The sequence below is a fragment of the Octopus bimaculoides genome, chromosome 5 (genome assembly GCF_046866305.1).
Source record: "Octopus bimaculoides isolate indiv1 chromosome 5, ASM4686630v1, whole genome shotgun sequence".
Classification (NCBI taxonomy): Eukaryota; Metazoa; Mollusca; class Cephalopoda; order Octopoda; family Octopodidae; genus Octopus; species Octopus bimaculoides.
In genome coordinates this window covers 65,511,598-65,532,758 of record NC_142932.1, presented here as the reverse complement: position 1 = coordinate 65,532,758, position 21,161 = coordinate 65,511,598, and the positions used below count along the sequence as shown (strand labels likewise).

Below are 21,161 nucleotides of genomic sequence, written 5' to 3'. Positions count from 1 at the left end.
ATTGTTTAAATGAGTTTTGTTAGCTCCAGATAGATTTAAACACCTAAATACTTGAAATTAATAAATTACTGAAGCAAACATTGATCATTTTTTTTATTCTTCTTCAGAGTAATCTTTTGGCTGCACAAGGAAATGAAGTTTTTTTTTTGTAACTAGAGACACAGGTGTAAGGTTTAAATTCATCACCTTAGAGTAACTATACCAACACCATATTTCTACCATTCTCTCTGTCTCACAAGTTTTATTCCAGAATCTTCAAAACTAATTAAATTTTAATTTTGAAATTTTGAAGACAAAAAAATATTGATTAAATCTAATATCTTTAACACTGAGATCAATAACCTCTGAAGTAACATGGACTAAATGGACAGATAAATAGCCTAGTAAAATCAGCAACAGGATAGATATATATATTTCTTTATTGCCTACAAGGGGCTAAACACAGAGGGGACAAACAAAGGGACTAAGTTGATTACATTGACCCCAGTGCATAACTGGTACTTATTTAATCGACCCCGAAAGGATGGAAGGCAAAGTCGACGGAATTTGAACTCAGAATGTAATGGCAGATGAAATACTGCTAAGCATTTCACTTGGCGTGCTAATGATTCTGCCAGCTTGCCGCCTTATGTATGTATGTATGTATGTATGTATGTATGTATGTATGTGTGTGTGTGTGTGTATATATGTATGGATATACATATATATATACACACACATGCACAAACACACATATATATCCTATATCATTAATAAATTATGACATGATGTTGGTATGCTCTGCTAGATGCGCAATGTCTGTGTATGTGTGACAGAGTGCTAGTGTACTGAAAGAAAAGTTAAGCATAAGAGGAATTAAATGCAGTGTACAAAAGAGAAGATTGCACTGCTTTGATCATATGATGCATATGGATGAGGACAGTTGCATAAAGAAGTGCCAATCAAAATGGATGAAACTTGTGGAAAAGGAAACTTAGGAAGACAAAGTATTGAAAGCTGATCTTAAAATGCTAAGCTTCATAATGGAGATAGCAAAGGACTCAGATATCTGGCACCTTACTGTACTCCAGAAGACCTGTCCACCACAGCAGAATTGATATCCTAGAACCTCCTTGGTAATGCATTTCCATGGAGGGCTCTACTCAGTTATCCTTCTCCCTCCACCCACATTTCATCCCCTAACACCCATCACTTCTGCTATCACCTGAGAGCAGAAGTACTGACACACACTAAACACCCTGGCTTTCTCAGTTATGTTTACTCTCCACACTCCAATAACCTTTCTTCTCTCACTTACTGTCTCTCCCCTTCTTGTGCTGCTCTCCATCAATTCCTCACTTACCTGCTATCACACTCAATCCCCACCACTGAGCTTCTCCTATATTTATCTCCATTATTTGCTACAGTCACCTCATCCTGTCCACTCACCAACTTTTTTCACCTCACCTATTCTCATCATCCCCAATGTCCCTTGAGAGCATGTCCCGACATCTCTGCCTTCATCACTCTCACTATCATTCTCCAACTGAAACTCCTTTGTTTTCCAGCTTGGGTATCCATCTATCTACTCTACAGTAAAACACCTAAATTTATCCCCTCTATAACTTAAGTCATTCAACTGACACAAAGCCACACTCCTACAATACTACTCCCCCCACCCAGTTGAGGGGTTTTATCTTGGAAGGTACTTGGTGACTCTATCAATGCTGGTGCCACATAAAAAAGCACTGGTGCTGATGCCATATAAAATACACTGGTAATGGTGCCATATAAGAAGCACTAGTGATGATGCTTCATAAAAAGCAATAGTGATGGTGCCATGTAATAAGCACTGGTGCCACATAAAAAACACTCTGTAAAGTGGTTGGCATTTGAAAGGGCATCCAGCTGTAGAAACCATACCAAACCATACAAAACAGATGATGGAACCAGGTGTGGCTTCTGGCTTTGTTAGCTTCAGTCAAACCATCCAACCTATGCCGACAAGGAAAGCATACGTTAAATGTTGATGATGATGATGATATGGCAACAACAACAACAGCAGCAGTTGGACACATACATGGAAATATGTTGGAGCAGAGCCCTTTAAGCTGTAACTAAATAACCACAGGTCCTCTTTTCGGATCCAGAGGGGGCAATGTTAAGTACATATGGCATTTAAAGGAAGAGGTAATGCCATACAGGATAAAATGGAAGCACCTGGAACAGCCTGGATCGTAGCTTAACAGGAGCAGACAATACAAAAAATTTGATTGATCTGGGGGCCTTCTTCCAAAAGTGAAATGTTTAGTTGGTGTCCTCATTAGAGAAAATTTTTGTTGGAGACATGGAATTCCTCACTTGCTGACAAGTGAACAGAAATCGTACAAAAACTGACCCTTTTCACACAAACCTGGAAATGTTGAAAAGAAGATAATGCCATCTTTCTGAAATGGAATTTTCACTTCAAAGAATTTCATTTCAGGTTCTTTTTTCGCAACCTTGATGACCAAGACTGTATTCATACCTCCATTAGTAAAGGGGTTATGTACCTACAGCCAGCAGGTCTGATGAGTTGACTATGTTGCTAAGAGTAATAAGAGATGCCAAACTAATAGTAACTTTCTGACCAGCCATAACTAATTACTACATAAAATACTACTGCACAAAAATAATAATTTAGATTGTGCTTCATTTCTGACTTAGATACAACTCACACACATATATATATATATATAGCATATCAGTCTATGCTGTAAAGTGGTTGGCATTAGGTTGGTATCCAGCCATAAAAACCATACCAAAGCAGACATTCAGCACATTGGTTCCTATAAAACTGTCCAACCCATACCAGCATGGAACATGGACACCAACTGATGTTCAAGATATATATAGCCTATATTGCCCCACCTTCATTCTCACTACCTCATCAAGTCTTTCCCACACATCTCACTCCCTAACACTCATCACTTCTTTATCTCTGGCATTATCTGGTTACCAGAATCACCTGAGAGTACAATAGGCACATACTACATCCCTCCCCTTTCACTACCTTCCTTTTTTTTCCCCCAACACCAAAACCACTTCCATTCCTCATTATCTTCTTCCAGCTATGCTCTCTCTCCCCTCTACGATACTCCATCCTTAACATCTCCTTTATCTATCACTCCCAATGCCCTCATATATCTAACATAACCCCTCCTACTGAGATGCTCCTATATCTCTCACCATCAATTACTACAGTAACCTCTATCCCATCTAATCGCTCCTCACATTCTTATGACACTTGCCCTGACACATATCCACCACCAACACTCTCTCCATCTCTATTTTTCCCTTCAAGTCTCTCTTTCTCTTCCTTCTTCTCCAACAGGTTATCCTTGTGTCCCTTCTATCTCTATCTCTCTATCTCTCTATTATTCTCTTAACCTCTTGTCAACTGACACAAAGTAACCTCCCTCAGTGCTATTCACCCCAGTCTAGGGGACTTTGTCTTGCAAGTTACTTGGTGACCCCCACCAGTGCTGATGCCATGAAAAAAAAAAACACAATACATTGTCAAGTGGTTGGCATTAGGATCCAACTGTAGAAACCATGCCAAAGCGGATGACAGAGCTTGGCAAAGTCCTTTGACTTGCTAGAGCATCAAACTGTCCAACCCATGCCAGCTTGGAAAACAGACATTAAATGATAATGATGTAAAGTGGGTTCCTCCCACTGGTGTGATGTGTGACTGCTGTTGTACTGTAGTTGCTGTTTACGTTAGTAGCCACAATAGTTACTAGTCATCAGATACCCTTGTATCTCTTCATACCGGAATAGTAGTACACTAACTTCTTCTGCCTTACTATCGCTGATAGCTCCATAAGACACCGACTAGAACTGTTGACTCTCAACCCTCTCTTGACGACCAGCTACTGGTCTATATAAAATGGCTGTCTCCTCCCACTTTTTACCAGGTGGGGTATACAGTTTCACTATACAACATCTCCCCTTTTAATTATTTTATTTAACAAACAATTTTTTTTATTCACCCCACCTCTTCCCTTTTTGTATATACTCAATATCTTTTCTTTTTAGGGTCTACTTTTAGGAATTCAGTGTCCTTCTTTCTCCTTGTACATGTGGTTTCTACTTCTTGTATTGGTGCTCGAATCTGAAAAGTGTCATACTTTTGTTTTCTCACTTATGATTGTGATATCACTTCCCATGTCTATTTGCATTCTGATACTAGTGGTTTCAATTCTCATATTCATGAATTTTCTGTTTGTTGTAGTCACAACTTTTCTTGCTGAAAAAACTATTTATTTTTTCTTGTTTGTTCTATCTGCCTTTCATTCTAGTTTTGCAGTGTGATTTTATATGTCCTGTAAACCTGCGGTGAAAACACTTTACTTTTTTATAAGGACAATCTTTTTTTAGGTGCATCCCACCACATGCCATACATGGGTCTACGTCCCAATATTTTTCTGTTTTTCCTGCAACACTTTCTTTGAACTGTTTTGCACTGATCTTATATGAAAACACTCTTTCCATTGAATTTCTTCCATGTCATGCCTTAATTTTACTATCATGTCACACTCTTCCGACAGTTTCTGCAATGTCAAAACCTGGTTCATTTCCAGTTTTGCTAGAATTTTCATTTGGATTTCTGCATCCCTTTTATCTGTCAATCCTTGTGCAAAAATCAAACACTTGAAAGAATCTGGAGTAAGCAAATCCAGCCTAAATGTCTCACATTCTTTGTTGACTCTGTCTGTGTAAGTAGTGAAGTCTTCATCTTTATTCTTTTTTATGCTTAAACATTTCCATCTAGTATTAAACAGTGAGCTCTTTTCACTAAACATTTTACACATAATGTCAACTGTCGGTGAAATTTATGTTGGATATTTTTTCTGGCAATATGAAGTTACTACACTTTCCATGTTCTGCTGTTGCTTGTTTTCTTAAAACTAGAATCATTTTCATTTCATCCGTCCAATCCAGACATTCTTTTTCAAAAATTTGTTTAAGTCTTCGAAAGTAAGACTTGAAGGTTACTCCTTCTTTGGGGTCATATTTGAATTTGCTACGTGGTCAGGTAAAAATGTATTCTCAGTTTGGTTATCAATTTCATTAGTTGTAACATTTGCTGCTGCAATCCTTGTTGTTGTTCTTGTTCCTTGAATTGTTGTTACTGTTTTTGCAACTCAACTATGCCAGCTAACAAGTCTTCCTTATTTTACTAATTTTCTAAGTTTGCACAACAAGATTTTTTTTTTTTTTGTTGAGTTAGTTAATTTTCCACATGAATTAGTTTAAACTCTCCATGAGAATGTTTTTCTTCACTTTGCATAAACTTGTTTTTCCTCATCGCCACTGTTGTAAAGTGGGTTCCTCCCACTAGTGTGATGTGTGACTGCTGTTGTACTGCAGTTGCTGTTTACGCTAGTAGCCACAATAGTTACTAGTCATTGGATACTGTTGTATCTTTTCGTACCGGAATAGTAGGACACTAATTACTTTTGTCTTACTATCAGCGGATAGCTCCACAAGACACCGACTAAAACTGTCAACTGTCAACTCTTCAACTCTCAACCCTCTTTTGATGACTAGCAACTGGTCTATTTATAATGGCTGATCCTACCACTTTTTACCGGGAGGGATATACAGTTTCACTATACAACAGATGATGATTGCTAACAAATAATGGTTTCAAATTTTGGCAATCTAAAGGGAGTGGGGTAAGTCAGTTACATCAACTTCAGTGTTTAACTGGTACTTATTTTATCGACCCTGAAAGGATGACAGACAAAACTGACCTCAGCAGAATCTGAACCCAAAACATAAAGAGCTAGAAGAAATGCTGCTAAGCATTTTGTCCAATTCACTAATGATTCTACCAGCTTGCCACCTTAATTACAAATAAGTGATAAAAGACAATGTTAAATGTAGCCTTACCTCAAAGCAGCCATTTTCATCAGATTTCTTTGGTGCACCTTGGACATTTTTGATAGGTTGAACAGAGACCACTTCACCAAGGTCTATATAGCCCTTACAACTGGAGTCTTCCATAGCATCGTAGTAACGCAACTAGTTGAGAAAAAGCAGAAAAATATAAGGTGAATACTTCAAATATGGTTAACTTTTTACATTAACAACATCACTAATATAATAAACAAATTCCATACTCTTTACGCACACCAAAACCATATCCATAGGCCTTGTTAAAGGAAATATCCATAAGATTTGTTATAAGCAACATCCATATGCCTTGTTATAGGCAATATGTAAGGGCTCAAGGATCTTTTAATTCAAAGGTAGAAGGTGGTAGATGAAGAAGGTATATGCATCGTTCTATTCGAATTTGTGTTGGATGTAAAATTTAGTAAATATAACCAGATTGGATTTTCAGAGGAATAGATATCTTGAAGAGGACGAGGCAAAATATTTAGAAAGAGAGATTGAGGAGTGATGGGATACAGTTGAAGTGGAGTACATTGTTAGAATATTCAGTGGAGTTGTAGGAGTTGCAGATGAGGCAAGGAGAGATCAGAGCAAAATGGAAGAGCTGAGTTTGAAGAATATTCATGAGTGAAGGCCCTCCTCTAACACAGATGTCTAGAATAAAATCCTATCACATGAACAGTATTTTAGTGCTGGGGTAGTTTTGTTTCATAAACTGGAATGACAGTTTAGAGCTGTTCAATAAATCTAATTTTATGATGGTACTGAAGCCATGTCAAGAATATGGGAAGTTTGAGAAGTAAAGGGAGAGGATGGTGGTGGGCTGGGTTCGGACACGCAAGAGCACAATATTGTGAGTTTGCAACCAGTACCAAGTTATCTTTTGGTGCTGTTACATCTTCAGTGCAGTAAATTCAAAAAAATTTTTCATTGCAACATAACCAGGTGCTCCAGCATGACCGTAGCCACTTGGCTGAAATGCATAAATAAATAAACCTTCATTAGTAATTTACCACACGTTGTTTGGTGACAAAGAAAATGAAGTTTGATTTAGTTAGGGAACAAATGAATATACTATTTATTTTAATGGTTTTTAAAACAAAAATAACTTCTGTAAAAATAAAGGACAAATGAACTGACCTGATGTTTCATGGAGTCAAGTACAAACCAGCGCTGCTTCCAACCTTTGAGGAGAGCGCCTCTCTTGTAGAGGTATCCTTCATGGGTACGATGTTCTCCTGAAAAATGGTCATACATCTGACAGCTTCCAGTGCCTATCACAAGGATTCAATAACATTAATGAAACATGTCATTAAGGGCAGAAATAATGAAAAAAGAGAAATCTGGAAAGTACTAACAGGCCCAACATCTCACTACTGACATGTATGTGCTTATATGTGCCAAAAGTGGGTGGAAGTAGTCAAATATGAGATTTATTTGGAAATAATTATCAGAATCCACTTCCAGTCTAAAAATGTAAAATGTGAGGAAGAGACAATAATGCCTGTAATTTTATAAACCGCCCTAGTTTCACACAGAATTGTAAACCAAACAGTGAGACTTACCTCCAGATACGGAACTAGCTTCTGATCCTCCAGTCTTTGAAATACTTGAGCTACTAGCACTAGTATCAGGGACAGCTTTTAACCGTTTACAGTTCTTTGGTACATGAGGCATACATTTCTCATGGCAGTTGTAACCACAGTTGACACAATGCATGCCTGGAAAGAGAGATTTCCCATCTAATACATCATTAATACAAAAAAGTAACAATGAGATACTACTGCCTGCTACCAGGTATGTCAATGTGTATGTGTAAATATGTGTGTATGAAGTTGGGTGGATGAATATACATATTTAAAAAAAAAAACATAGAAATAAGTGAATCATAAAAATAATGCTCCACCACTAACATGAAACTAGAAATAAGTATTTAATATGTAGGCAGCCCTACTTGCTTTTTCCATCATATTCTATGCATGTGAATGTACTGAAAATCTTAACCAATCAAGATATATGCACGCGTGCATACGCACACACACACACACACACAGGTCTTAAAATTACAGTAGCTACTAACTTGTGTTGATTATTTAGATGTTTCCCTAAACCTGAACTCCTCGTGATATAAGCCTTTCCATAAGCCTAATGAGAAACTTGCATATATACATAAACAATCTTGTCACCCTCCTGTAATATTTAAAAACCTGTTACTGATAGAAATATCAGTAACAAAGTGTTTAACCTCACTACTTCTAAAGAAATGTTTGCAAAAGCAGTCCCCTACTATAACAATTGCCCTAGCTAATAGTGGCTTCAAAGGTAAATTAATATATAACCCCTTTAATATTAATCAGAATAATAATAACAAGGGACCTAAAAATAGGCCAAGGAAAATTATTTGGTTTGCCCCTCCTTTTCCCTTGGTATAAAAACTAACATAGGTAAAAGATTCCTGTCTCTCCTAGACAAACACTTTCCAGCAACTTACACATACAGGAAAATATTTAATAGTCCTTCTGTGAAATTATATAGCTGCTGCCCCAATATGATGAGTATCATTACATGTGGTCAATACCAGGAGCCTAAATCCAGTTGTAACGTATAGAGTTTGAAAGATAATGAAACACCACATGACTAAGTGGAAAGTAACTGAGAAATCCATACCTTATGTTAATGGACTGAATAAATGTAGGATTCGTTTAGCTGAAAGAATGCAGATCCTGTTCAGATCTAAGATCCCTAACTCTCTACTGAACTCTAGGCCTGAAATTTTCAGCGGCTGTAAGAATATGTATAAATATATTTTGTAAAATTGGAAAACTCTGCCTGTTCCTGATTAACTCGATATCTTTCCAGCCTTATAATTTAAGGTGTAAAGAGGAGTATTATAATATATTTAATGCATCTCTCATTAAAAAGTTCAATATCGAAACAATACTAAAAATTTCAAAATTACAGATACACCAAAATACTTCATAAATAGATCAAAACTTAGATGTAAGGTCTCATCCTGCTATTTCATCCCATACCAAGACATTCATATTAGTACTAATATAAATAATATGCCAGGCCAGCCCACACCAGTCAAGGGTTCTGTAACCTGGTTAAACATAGGACCAATGCTGAGGTACAAACAAAAGCATGTAACTGTCGCAACCCAGATACATGCCTGTTTGCTGGATCTTGTTTGCGCAGTAATGTGGTGTATGAGTGCTGTGTAGAGATACCTGGCACAAATAGGGTTAAAGTCTATATAGGAAGTACGGTTGATTTCAAGCGTTGCTGCAGGGCTCACTTGAACTCTTTTAATAATTTAAGATATAAATCCTCAACAACATTAGCCACATACATACATGATTTCAAGTTGAGCAATACACAATATTCTTTAACCTGGTCCATCGTAGAGGAGGCCCCCTCCCTATAGTACAATCACACTGGTATGTAGGCTTTGCATCAAGGAGTCAAAAAATATTCTCTCTAGTTATAATTCCTCATTACTGAATAAATTTACCAACGCCATGTACTCATAGACACCATTCAACTTTTAGGTATTTTAATCAAACTAGATAGGTGGACCATTATAATCTAAGATTGAATATATTCCACCTAACACTTATAATTCAAACTTTATTATCTTCCTCTTGATGTAATTTATTCCCTTAGAACCGACCATACTTTTGATATTAACTTCCCATAATTTCTATTACACTATTTCCTTCTTCTGCCCATAAATATAACCATATATAAAATCTAGCATTAAAGTAGGTTTTCTAATAGTAAGTGAGATGTGACCTAGTCTAACACTCCCTGATGATGGAGGCAATTATCTAAAATTTTGGATATGAACATCTATTAATTACAAGCATTACTGGTCTGAAAAAAAAAATTAAAATCCAACATTTAGTCTATGAATTATTTACTTTATACACTATACCCTCGACATCTTATAATCTTTTTTAACACTGTTTTTAACCTAACCCTTATTAGTAAGTAGGACTATATCTTTTAATATATTTATATATTTCTCATATATTTTTATAGATCTGCATAATTTGTCATACATATACAGGGGTTGGACAAAATAATGGAAACACCTTAAAATTTCAAGCAAATTTATTTTAATATGGGGTAGGACCACCTTTGGCAGCAATTACTGCTTGAATTCTATGAGGTATGGACTTGTACAAAATTTGAATTGTTTCCAAAGGAATTTTTGTCCATTCTTCATCTAAAACAGTCTCCAGTTCTTGTAGTGATGATGGTAGAGGATATCAACTCCTTACTTGCTTTCCGAAAATGCACCATAAATTTTCAATAATATTGAGATCTGAGAACTGTAGTGGCCAGATATGATGTTCAACTTCACTAGAATGTTCCTTGAGCCATTTAGTAACAGCTTAAGCTGTGTGAATTGGTGCATTATAATCCTGAAAGATAGCATTTCCCTCTAGAAACAGTTTCACAACCATAGGATGAATTTGATCATATAAAATGCTTAAATAGTCTTTACTATTAATTCTGCCATGAAGGGAAACCATTTGGCTGGCAGATTTCCAAGATATTGTTCCCCAGATCATCACAAATCCTCCTCCATATTTAACAGTCAGAAGAAGGCAGTCTGGGTCAAATGCTTCTTTTGGCTGTCTCCACATGTATACTCAGCCAGTAGTTGGAAATAAGGTAAAGAATGACTTGTCTGAGAAAATAACATTCTTCTACTGCTCTAAGGACCAATTCAGTAGGTTTTTACTCCATTCTAAATGCCTTGCAACGTTTGTTTTTGAAAGTAGTGGTTTTCTTATTGCTGCCCTTCCATGAAATCCAGCTTTGTCCAGCTCCTGGTAACTGTGTTCTCAAGGTGGTCATTAAACTCTGCAGTAATTTTGGGAGCTGTACTTTTGTGATCTTTTCTAACAATTCGTGTAAGAGTCCAATGGTCCTCATCTGAAAGTTTTGGTTTTCTTCTGGAGTTTTGTTTCAACAAGGTTTTCCCTCTTTCTCAAAGGCTATCATTACTTTCAAGACAGTACTTTTTGATTCACCAAACACTTTGGCTGTTTTCGAGCACCAACGATTTGACCTCTTTGAAAGTCCGATAGATCTGTCGTTTTAATGAATTTTAATTACCTTTTTCTGATGATATCTTTAAAAAAACAGCAATTTTACCAAAACATATTAAGCAACACTAATAATAAATCAAAAAACATAAAAATAAACAAGCTTTTGATGGTTTTATAGATATTTTAAAATTATGATGCTATGATGCTAGGTGTTTCCATTATTCTGTCCAACCCCTGTATGTCTATTATATTTTTGATATTTTGGTGCATCTGTAATTTTGAAATTTTTAGTATTGTTCTGATATTGAACTTTTTAATGAGAGATGCATTAAATATATTATAATACTCCTTTTAGCTTGGCTTATATTATAATGTTTTTGAATTGTTGAACCTATCTGATTTCTCATCTTTAATTTGAAAAAATATATACACCTAATGTCTCAGGTTCAATACTTAAGCACTTTCCAACACTGCCTGTAATAATATATATATATATATATATATATATATATATATATATATATATATATATGATGATGATATATACACACACACACACAATAATAACTATATAATAATATATCGTAATAATGATATATATATACTCCAATTAAAGCAACATTTATCGAAACAAATGATTGAAAAATGACGAGCTAACTTCCAGCTAGAACTGAACCCACAAATCAATGCTAACATGGCTCCTAGTACATCCAATTGTGCCAGAATACTCACCCATAAATTTTCAATCAAATTAATGCATAGATATTTTAACTGTCTAGAACTGCATATAATATTTTGTAAACAAACCCAGAGGCTTGAGAAGTTACAGAGAAAAAGCGACTACAGGAGTCATTTTTATACAATAACTATATAATAATATATCATAGTAATAATATATAAACTCCATTTAAAGAAATATTTATCTAAATAATTGACTGAAAAATGATGAGCTAACTCATATATATATATATATATATGTATATGATAAATAATCTGGTTCAATCTTCCATTTAGCCTAATGTTTCTACTAATGTAGCTTGGAACTTTCTGTCATTGATTAAGAAGTATTTCCCCAGGGACCATAAGTATTACAAGCTCTTCAACCCACATAATGTCAAGGTGAACTACTTCTGCTTAGATAACATTGCTTCTAATATTGCACACTACAACAGATGCAAACATGCCAACTCCCAACAGCTGCCCTCTAGAAAGATTCTACTTCTAAAGGGCTGCAGTTTAGAGCCATCTGATGGCATCACAAGGCACCACACAGGGATGACAGTCAATGATTTCAAGGGGAAGTACACATAGCACATGCATTCACTCAAATGCAGAGATACAGAGAATTCCACTTTTTTGGCTCGCTTCCTCTGGAGGCTCTGTGACCCCCAGAATGAAACACCCAGCATCGAATGTTGGTGGCAGCTTTCCAATCAAGAGCAGGGTTACCAACCACTACTGCTTATGCACACTGATGACCACAACCTTATGCATCCAATGCAATCCCAAACTTTCACCACCAAACATGTGGCGTGCACACATAAACACACAAAAACAAGCACTTATGTGCATACACACCACCTCACACACTCCTACACACACCCACACACATATGTACACATAATTACACTAGCATACATCACACTCACATACATAAATACCGCATCTGCCACACCAGCATGCATGTCACTTCCACATACACAACTAACAAAAGCATGCACACATACATGTATACTTACACACAACTACACTAACATACATCACACCCACACATATAAATACATCTTTCACACTAGAACACTCGCACACAAATAACAAAAGCATATATATGCACATATACATTAACACACACATGCCCATATACACTCTTTCAGACATGCACATTCACACATATGTTCATGCACAAATTCAAGAATGTACATACATACATACATCTGCACTTGCTCACATATGCACACCCATACAATCAATAACACATCCACTCCACACATTCATACATTTCGTATATAATGTGTGTGTGTGTGTGTGTGTGCACACGCACACACACACACACACAAACACAAACACATACATTTACTGGTCTTACTTCTACAACACCCAGGCATATGGTCGAGGGAAGCACAGGGTAGATATGGTGTTTTTACACCTTTTACCATAAAATAATTTTTTTCTCCACAGTAACTGCAGTTTAAAAGTTGAAATATGTAACAAATATATTCTAACTAACCTAAAGTTAATTTATTCTTAATCACTGCTTGGTGCTGGTGCTGCTGTTTTTATTCCAATCGAGCAGTCCACTAGTGCAACTCAATCACTGATGTGGACTGCATTTTAGTTAAAGCTACAGTTTTGAATCTGCCCAGGGTTATTTTTCTTCAGTATTTCCCACTGAGGAAGGATTAAGAGCCAGAAATGTGCATCTAGGAATCTGCTAGAGGGAAGCACAGGGCAGAGATTGTGTTTTTACATCTTTAATCATGAGAGAGAATCTTTTTCTCCGTGGTAACTGCAGTAAATTTACCTTTAGAAGTTAAAATATGTCACAAACATATTTTACCAACCCAAAATTCAAACATTTATTAAACTGAGACGTGCATAACCTGACATTTTAAGTTGTCAGTCAAGGTCAGGTGGAGTATTTCAGAAAGTAGATTTGGAACAAATACTGTTTCTCCATGTAAGAGTTTTGTCTTACATGCAACAGTTGAACTCAACACTACACACCAACATTGGTCAAGTTTGCAGTTATACCAGTAATTATACAGGAGTACTTATTGTATCTGTTGAAAGTTAGGTGAGACATGAAGAAACCTAGTCATACCACTCAATCTCCACTCAAATAGCAGCCAAATATTGTATGAATCACATCACACTGGCATCTAAAATGATGGCCAAACTGAATAATACATTCCTAAATATAATGTGTCTAAGGTTGGATGCTCATAACTGGAATGCCTTTGATCATAGATCTACTCAGAGGATAAAAAGCCAGCAATGACGAGTTCCTTCTATCTAACTCCTAGTGACGCATCATTACCATTTTTATTGAAAAGAAGACAATTTCTTGTAATCCCTGATTTATTATAACAGCAATAAACTAATGACTAGACCAATCCTTTAATAAATTAGCTGTTCCTGTCCCAATTCAGGTTCATCAATGCCAGTTATGTGTAGTTGGAACAAGTGCCAGGAATCAGTCTATCTTCAATCTATCCATTGAAAATTACAAAGAAATCTTAAGGAATAGTGTCTTTAAGAAGTACTCTGTCATTAAAGAATTATCACATTTAAATATTTTTAGATGATAATTTAATTGGAGGTTTTATTCCATATTAAAACAAACCCTGCCATTTAAACGGGTTGTCTGAGTGTGTGTGTTTGTGCATACACATGTGTGAGTATGTGTGTCAGTGCAAGTCCCAATGTATGTGTGTGCTACATAAGCCAACAATGGAACCTTCATGTGGTTACTCAACTTGCTAGAAATAACAACCAAATTTCTTTATCATCTTTAAAAAGTCAAAACATAAGGACACTTTAGCTATTGCAGTTCTAAAAATATTATGACTGAATGATCACAGCTGAACAGTTTTTAATCTGGGGCTAAACAAACAAACATTTTCATGGATTTTTCTTCATCAAAAAGGATATCAAGATACAAATTAAAACATAAGAGACAAAACTGGCTATGATTCCCTTAAAGACATGGAACCAGCATTGATTCTCTTAAAGATATAGAGCTAGCTGTGTTCTTTTAAAGACACAGAGCCAGCTCTGATACCCTAACCCTGAATCAATAACAATATGAATTTATCAACATTTCAATAGTAGAACTATTTTGTGGTATCATATGTAGAATTTGAAGTGAAAATATGTGAATGCATTCAAGAAAAAGTCTCTTTCAAAACATCTTTAAATGAAAGAAAATGAATGAAGTATCAAAATGACTTACCCCCTGTTTTTACAAGTCCCCAGAGAACATGAGAACAGTAATCACAATATGCTGGCGTTGTGTAGGACTGCTTCTCAAAGCGATGTTGTTGACTAAACATTTTGGCAGTTTCTCCCAGCAGTTTACCCTTCAACAGTATTTCAAGTGTTGAGCGTTTGTGTATTGACCTTCCATGCAACCGTACCAATTGTGTGTTAAAAGATGTCTGCCTGTGTAAAGATTCTCGGGTTGGTTGTTCCAGTTTATCCCAGAGAACTTTCCATTTCTGTGGAAGATGGCCAAGTTCCGTTTCTAGTCGGTGGATTTCCTACACAAACCAACAACAAAACAATTATTAATACTTAATTGTATCTAACATTAGTCCATAACTACATGCTATGGGGGAAGGTTCAGATTGTTTTCTAAATCTTTTTATTATTATTATTATTATTATTATTATTATTATTATTATTATTATTATTATTATTATTATTATTATTATTATTATTATACTAATGGCTTTGGAAAATTAAATTAACAATGAATGTCACACTTTCATCTTTCTAAAAATGTCACACTTTGAAATTTGGAGATCATAAAATTCAACCCATTATACTCACTAATTAAGGTTCATCTGACTTAGTACCTCTGTTATATTCACTAATTACAGTTCATCTATTTCAACTTCTTATATTAACTAATATCAGCTTATTCAGTATTTCATGCATGTTCATTAATTAAGATTCACCTAACTTAGTCTGTTAGTTATATTCATTAATTAATGTCCATCTAACCTATCACAGTTACATGTGATTGGTTGAAGCAAATACTATCCTGTAGTGACCACCACCATTTGAGAGTTAGATTGGTTCAGTGAAAGTTTCTCAATTTTTATCCTATGACAAAAACTGCTATCTTCCACTGGTAAACAACAAAATGTCATTTGCTACTGCACCCTTCCCACCACACCTGACAACAGAACAGGTAAATAAAAAAACAACAGAGGAAGAGGTAGGGTGAACAAAACCCAGTCAGTTTTGACTGGTACCTAGTTTGGTATTTAGCAGTGACAACATCAAATCTTCTCATACCACTGAATGAATGTATGATTTGTGTAAAATCTAATATATTAGTGGTTTTTATTGACTCTGTGGGAATATAAGGTATGATGGATTCGAGCATTGGGCCTCATGTGACATACCATGCTTGAGAAGGTCTGTCAAGCCAAGTAAGATCATAGTCGTGGCCAATACTGGTGTCACATCAATGGCACCCATACCAGTGACACATAAAAATCATCCACTACATTCTTGGAGTAGTTGGCATTTAGGAAGAGCATCTAGCCATAGAAACCATGCCAAATCAGATTGGAACATGGTGCAGCTCTCCAGCTTACCACTTTTCAGTCAAACCATCCAACCCATGCCAGCATGGAAAGCAGACGTTAAATGATATCCCCAAACTCAATGCATTAAAACTGATAGTCTGACAGACTCTGCCACTTTTGTTGTTCAAAATTAAATGTTTTATATTGGAAACTAAAGAACTCACTTGAAATTCCCAAGAGAAGAAATTAGGCTCCTGTACTAAAATATTGTCATAGCAACCATTAATAATTTTACGGCGCCGGTGTGGAGTCAAATCTGCATCTTGCTCATTGTCATTTGGTCGCATTTCTCGTCCCATGATTTCAATATCATAGGATGGGCCATGGGCAAGGTCTTCATTTAGGAAATAATTCCAGATCACCAAATTTTGGAGGTTTGAATAAGGACGCAAAACCTGTAAAGAGAATCAATCAATCAATCAATCAATCAAACACTTCAACTTGGACAATGGGGACCTAAAGTCTGACATTGCAAATATTAAACAGTAAACAGTATCAGTTACTTTAACAGGGTAACAGAACAATTTTGGTAAAGGAGAGAGTAATGGATCAAACAAATAATATAAATTGTACAATTTTATGAAGCAGCCAACCTAATGAAAATCCTAGTTAACTCTAGTTGGATTTGAACTTAGAACATTGAGAAACACCACTAAATATAGCAAACTATTTAGTGTTGTGTTTGACAGTAACATTGCAAACCACCAAATAAACAACAGTAATATAGCGAAGATTCACCAAAGATATATGAGACTTATATTTGACATCAATATTATTGAAATATAACAAAGTTTATAGAGAAAGAGTAGATTAAAAATTAGATTTCATTTAGTAGTTGTGATTAAGTAAAACAATGTTTTGAGGGAAACATTTTAAAGGTTGCCTTCTTAAATTACTGAACTTTATATTAATTAAGCATCTATTTAGCTTGAGATGTATTACTGTTATAAAGATTTAAAAGTTTTAGACTGTTTTCACTTCATTGGGAAAACATTTGGAACTTTTGTAATATATATATATATATATATATATATATATTGGCTGTTGCCAGTACCCGCCTGACTGGCCCTCGTGCCGGTGGCACGTAAAAGCACCCACTACACTCTCGGAGTGGTTGGCGTTAGGAAGGGCATCCAGCTGTAGAAACTCTGCCAAATCAGATTGGAGCCTGGTGTAACCATCTGGTTCACCAGTCCTCAGTCAAATCGTCATATATAGATAGATAGATAGATATATAGATAGATAGATAGATAGATAAATAGATACTCTTTTACTTGTTTCAGTCTTTTGACTGTGGCCATGCTGGAGCACCGCCTTTAGTCGAGCAAATCGACCCCAGGACTTATTCTTTGGAAGCCTAATACTTATTCTATCGGTCTCTTTCGCCAAACCGCTAAGTTGCAGGGACATAAACACACCAGCATCGGTTGTCAAGCGATGTTGGGGGGACAAACGCAGACACACAAACACACACACATATATACATACATATATACGACGGGCTTCTTTCAGTTTCCGTCTACCAAATCCACTCACAAGGCTTTGGTCGGTCCGAGGCTATAGTAGAAGACACTTGCCCAAGGTGCCACGCAGTGGGACTGAACCCGGAACAATGTGGTTGGTAAGCAAGCTACTTACTACGCAGCCACTTCTTGGCGATAGCTATTAATATCCAGTACCGCTGCCATAGTCTCCTTTAGAGAGATTTAGAAATATTAATATTTCTATTTTTGAAAACCAGTGGATGTATTCCACTGAATTTAGGTAAATAAACCTTCGAACAGACGGTCAGTAGCGATACCTGCTGGGTTCAGCTGCTCTACATTGATAAGGGGCAACACTCTGAAACTAGTCTGTAGATGCCAGACCAGCAAGGGGAAGCGGCTGACCTTCCCTGTTCGAAGGTTATAATGGACACAGGTTCATGTGTCACATAGTTAGCTAGAGGTGATGGCCTCTTGGAACTAATTAACGGCAGCATTCGTCCTATTTTTTGGACTGCCATGATGGCTTGGTTATAACTATTAATATATATATATATATATATATATATATATATATATATATATATATATATATATATATATATATATATATATATATATATCATCATCATCATCATTTTAACATCCACTTTTCTGTGCTTGCATGGGTTGCACAAAATTTAATAAGTCAGATTTTCTACAACCATATGCCTTTCCTGTTACCAACTGTCACCAGTTTCCTAGCAGTGCAATATTTCCCTGTGGCCAGTTTTTCACAGGATATAGGAAATGAATAACACTGCTTGTATGACAATGACTTTCGTTTTCAGCTATCACATGATGTCAAAACACGGAAACATAGACACACATACATATACAATGGGTTTCCTTCAGTTTTGTCCATTAAATCCATTCACGAGGCTTTGGTTAGCCCACGGCTATAAAGCAGATGTCCAATGCACCACAAAGTGGGACTGAACCCAAAATCATGTAGTTGGGAAGCAAACATCTAATCCACACAGCCATGCCTCATCTATTATATTACATTTTGCACTCAGTGGCTCCAAAAAGAAAGAGGCATGGAGGTGCTAGTGTGAACCCAATATTGGGATCTGCTATATGCATTGACAGCAGTATAATGGATAAGGCAATTAAGGATATGAAGACAGAGAAAGCCCCTGGTCCATCAGGAATCACTGTTGAGATACTTAAAATATCTGGTGGAGTGGGATATGCTTTAGTCACACAAAAAGTTAAACAGCTTAACCAGGAAGGTGTCATCCCCAATGACTGATGCAGCAGCATTATAGTCAACTGTTACAAGAGTAAGGGAGATGCCTTAGATAGAAGTAACTATAGCGACATCAAATTGCTAGACTAGGTCATGAAAGATATAGAAAAAATTATATAGAAAGTGTTATAGGAACAAAATTAGATTAGGTGAAATGCAGTCAGGCTTTGTGCTGAGGAGAAGCACTATTGACACTATAGTCAGACAACTGCAGGAGAAGTATTTGGCTAACCATTGTACTTGATGTTTGTTGACTTAGAGAAAGCCTTTGACAGAGTACTCCACTTACTTATTTTGTGGGCTCTGAGAAAGCTAGGGGTAGAGAAGTGGCTTGTGAAAGCCATACTAGCCAAGTACAGAAGTTCTGTTAGTAAGGTGATAGTTAACAACATGTGTAGTAATGATTTTAGTGTACAGATAGGCGTTCATCAGGGTTCTCAGCCACATCCTAGTCATCATCATCTTCCAGACCATAACAGAGGAATTAAAACTGGCTGCCCCTAGGAACAGTTATATGCTTATGATCTTGCTCTTATAGCAGATTCTGCAACAGAACAAGAAAAGAAACTCTATGTGTGGAAGCAAAACTTAGAATCAAAGGGCTGTAAGGTTAACTTAGCAAAAACTATGGTTCTAGTAAGCAAGAAAATGGACAGGACCCTTACTCTATCAAGTAAATGGCCCTGTTTGACATGTAGGAACTGTGTAGGCAGGAATTCTATACAGTGTACCCAGTGCAAGCTACTGACAAACAAGTGCAGTGAAATAATAAGAAGGTTATAAGGTAGTACTTGAATGTGGAAGATGCACAGGAGCCATAAAAACCACAGACTTACCTACAGGACCTAATTAGCTGTGGGGGAGAATGCATGGAAAGTGTAATCACTAGAATAGGAATAAGATGACGAAAATCCAGAGAGCTTTTACCTCTTTTGGCAACCAAAGGTCTCTCTTTCTCTCTCTGAGCGAAAGAAAGATAGCGTGATGTATACAAACAGCAATGCCACATTGTAGTGAGACAAGGGCTCTGAATGCAGAAGACATGCAAAGACTAGAGAAGATTGAAGCTAGCATGTTCTACTGGATGTGCAATATCAGTGTACATGTGTGACAGAGACCTGTGCAAGAGAGAGGGCTATGCTGGTTTGATTGGTGACTGGCAAATTCCACTGTGGGAAATTCCACCACGGAAAATTCCACCAGGTAAATTTCACCACGGTATATTCCACCATGGTAAATTTCACCATAGGTGATATTATTAATATTATTATTATTATTATTATTATTATTATATAGGTTATGATATCATGGAAATAAAAAAAGAATGCATGAAAAATAATATCAATAATGTCAATGACTACAAAAAATATGAGGGAGAAAAATATTTAAGGAACAATCACATAAAGAAATATATGGTGAATACTCTAAACACCTGAATAGGAAGCAGTATCAAAAAGAGATTCATTGAAATTTATAAAACAAAGCAGATATTCAATGATAGATAAAAATATTATACAGTATTTACAAGACAGAAACAACTACTATGGAAGCAAAATGGCATGCAGATATTGTAAGAATCAAAGGAAATATCGAATATATGGCAATACAATGTGGAAAAATAGCACACACGAAATATAAAGAGAGACACGATGAGATAACCAAGATAATCTTTGCAATCCTACTACAGCAATATAACATACCAAAAAAAAAACAACAAAAAAAACCAGAAAATCAGAAACATGCAAATAGAAAAAGTAACAACAAATGAAAAGGTTAAGATTTTAGTAGATAGCTCAGTAATAACACCAAACCATATAGAAAGCAATAAACCTGATGTTACAATATGTGACCATGAAAGAAAAGAAACAATAATAATTGAAATTGGAATAACATCTGTCCATGGGTAGAATTTACCATGGTGGAATATACTAAGGTGGAATTTACCTATGGTGAAATTTACCTGGTGGAATTTACCTAGAACCAGTTTTATAATGTGACATGTATGGATATAGAGAGTTCTATACAGAAGTGCCGATCACATAAAGTGAATGAAACTTGTGGAAGAGGATGATCCAGGAAA

The 21,161-nt window shown here is 36.0% G+C and overlaps 1 protein-coding gene across 1 annotated transcript in view; it reads right to left on the bottom strand.

Moving 5' to 3' along the window:
- The window catches only part of LOC106871234 (myotubularin-related protein 13), a 134,519-nt gene that overhangs the window by 2,025 nt on the left and 111,333 nt on the right, over positions 1-21,161 (bottom strand). Inside the window, exons 19-23 of the mRNA XM_052967744.2 lie at positions 16,471-16,701; positions 14,941-15,247; positions 7,491-7,646; positions 7,066-7,199; positions 5,920-6,051 (exon numbers count right to left, since the gene is read on the bottom strand). Of these exons, the coding sequence (XP_052823704.2) occupies positions 5,920-6,051; positions 7,066-7,199; positions 7,491-7,646; positions 14,941-15,247; positions 16,471-16,701 (960 nt within the window). The remainder of the gene's footprint in view (positions 1-5,919; positions 6,052-7,065; positions 7,200-7,490; positions 7,647-14,940; positions 15,248-16,470; positions 16,702-21,161) is intronic.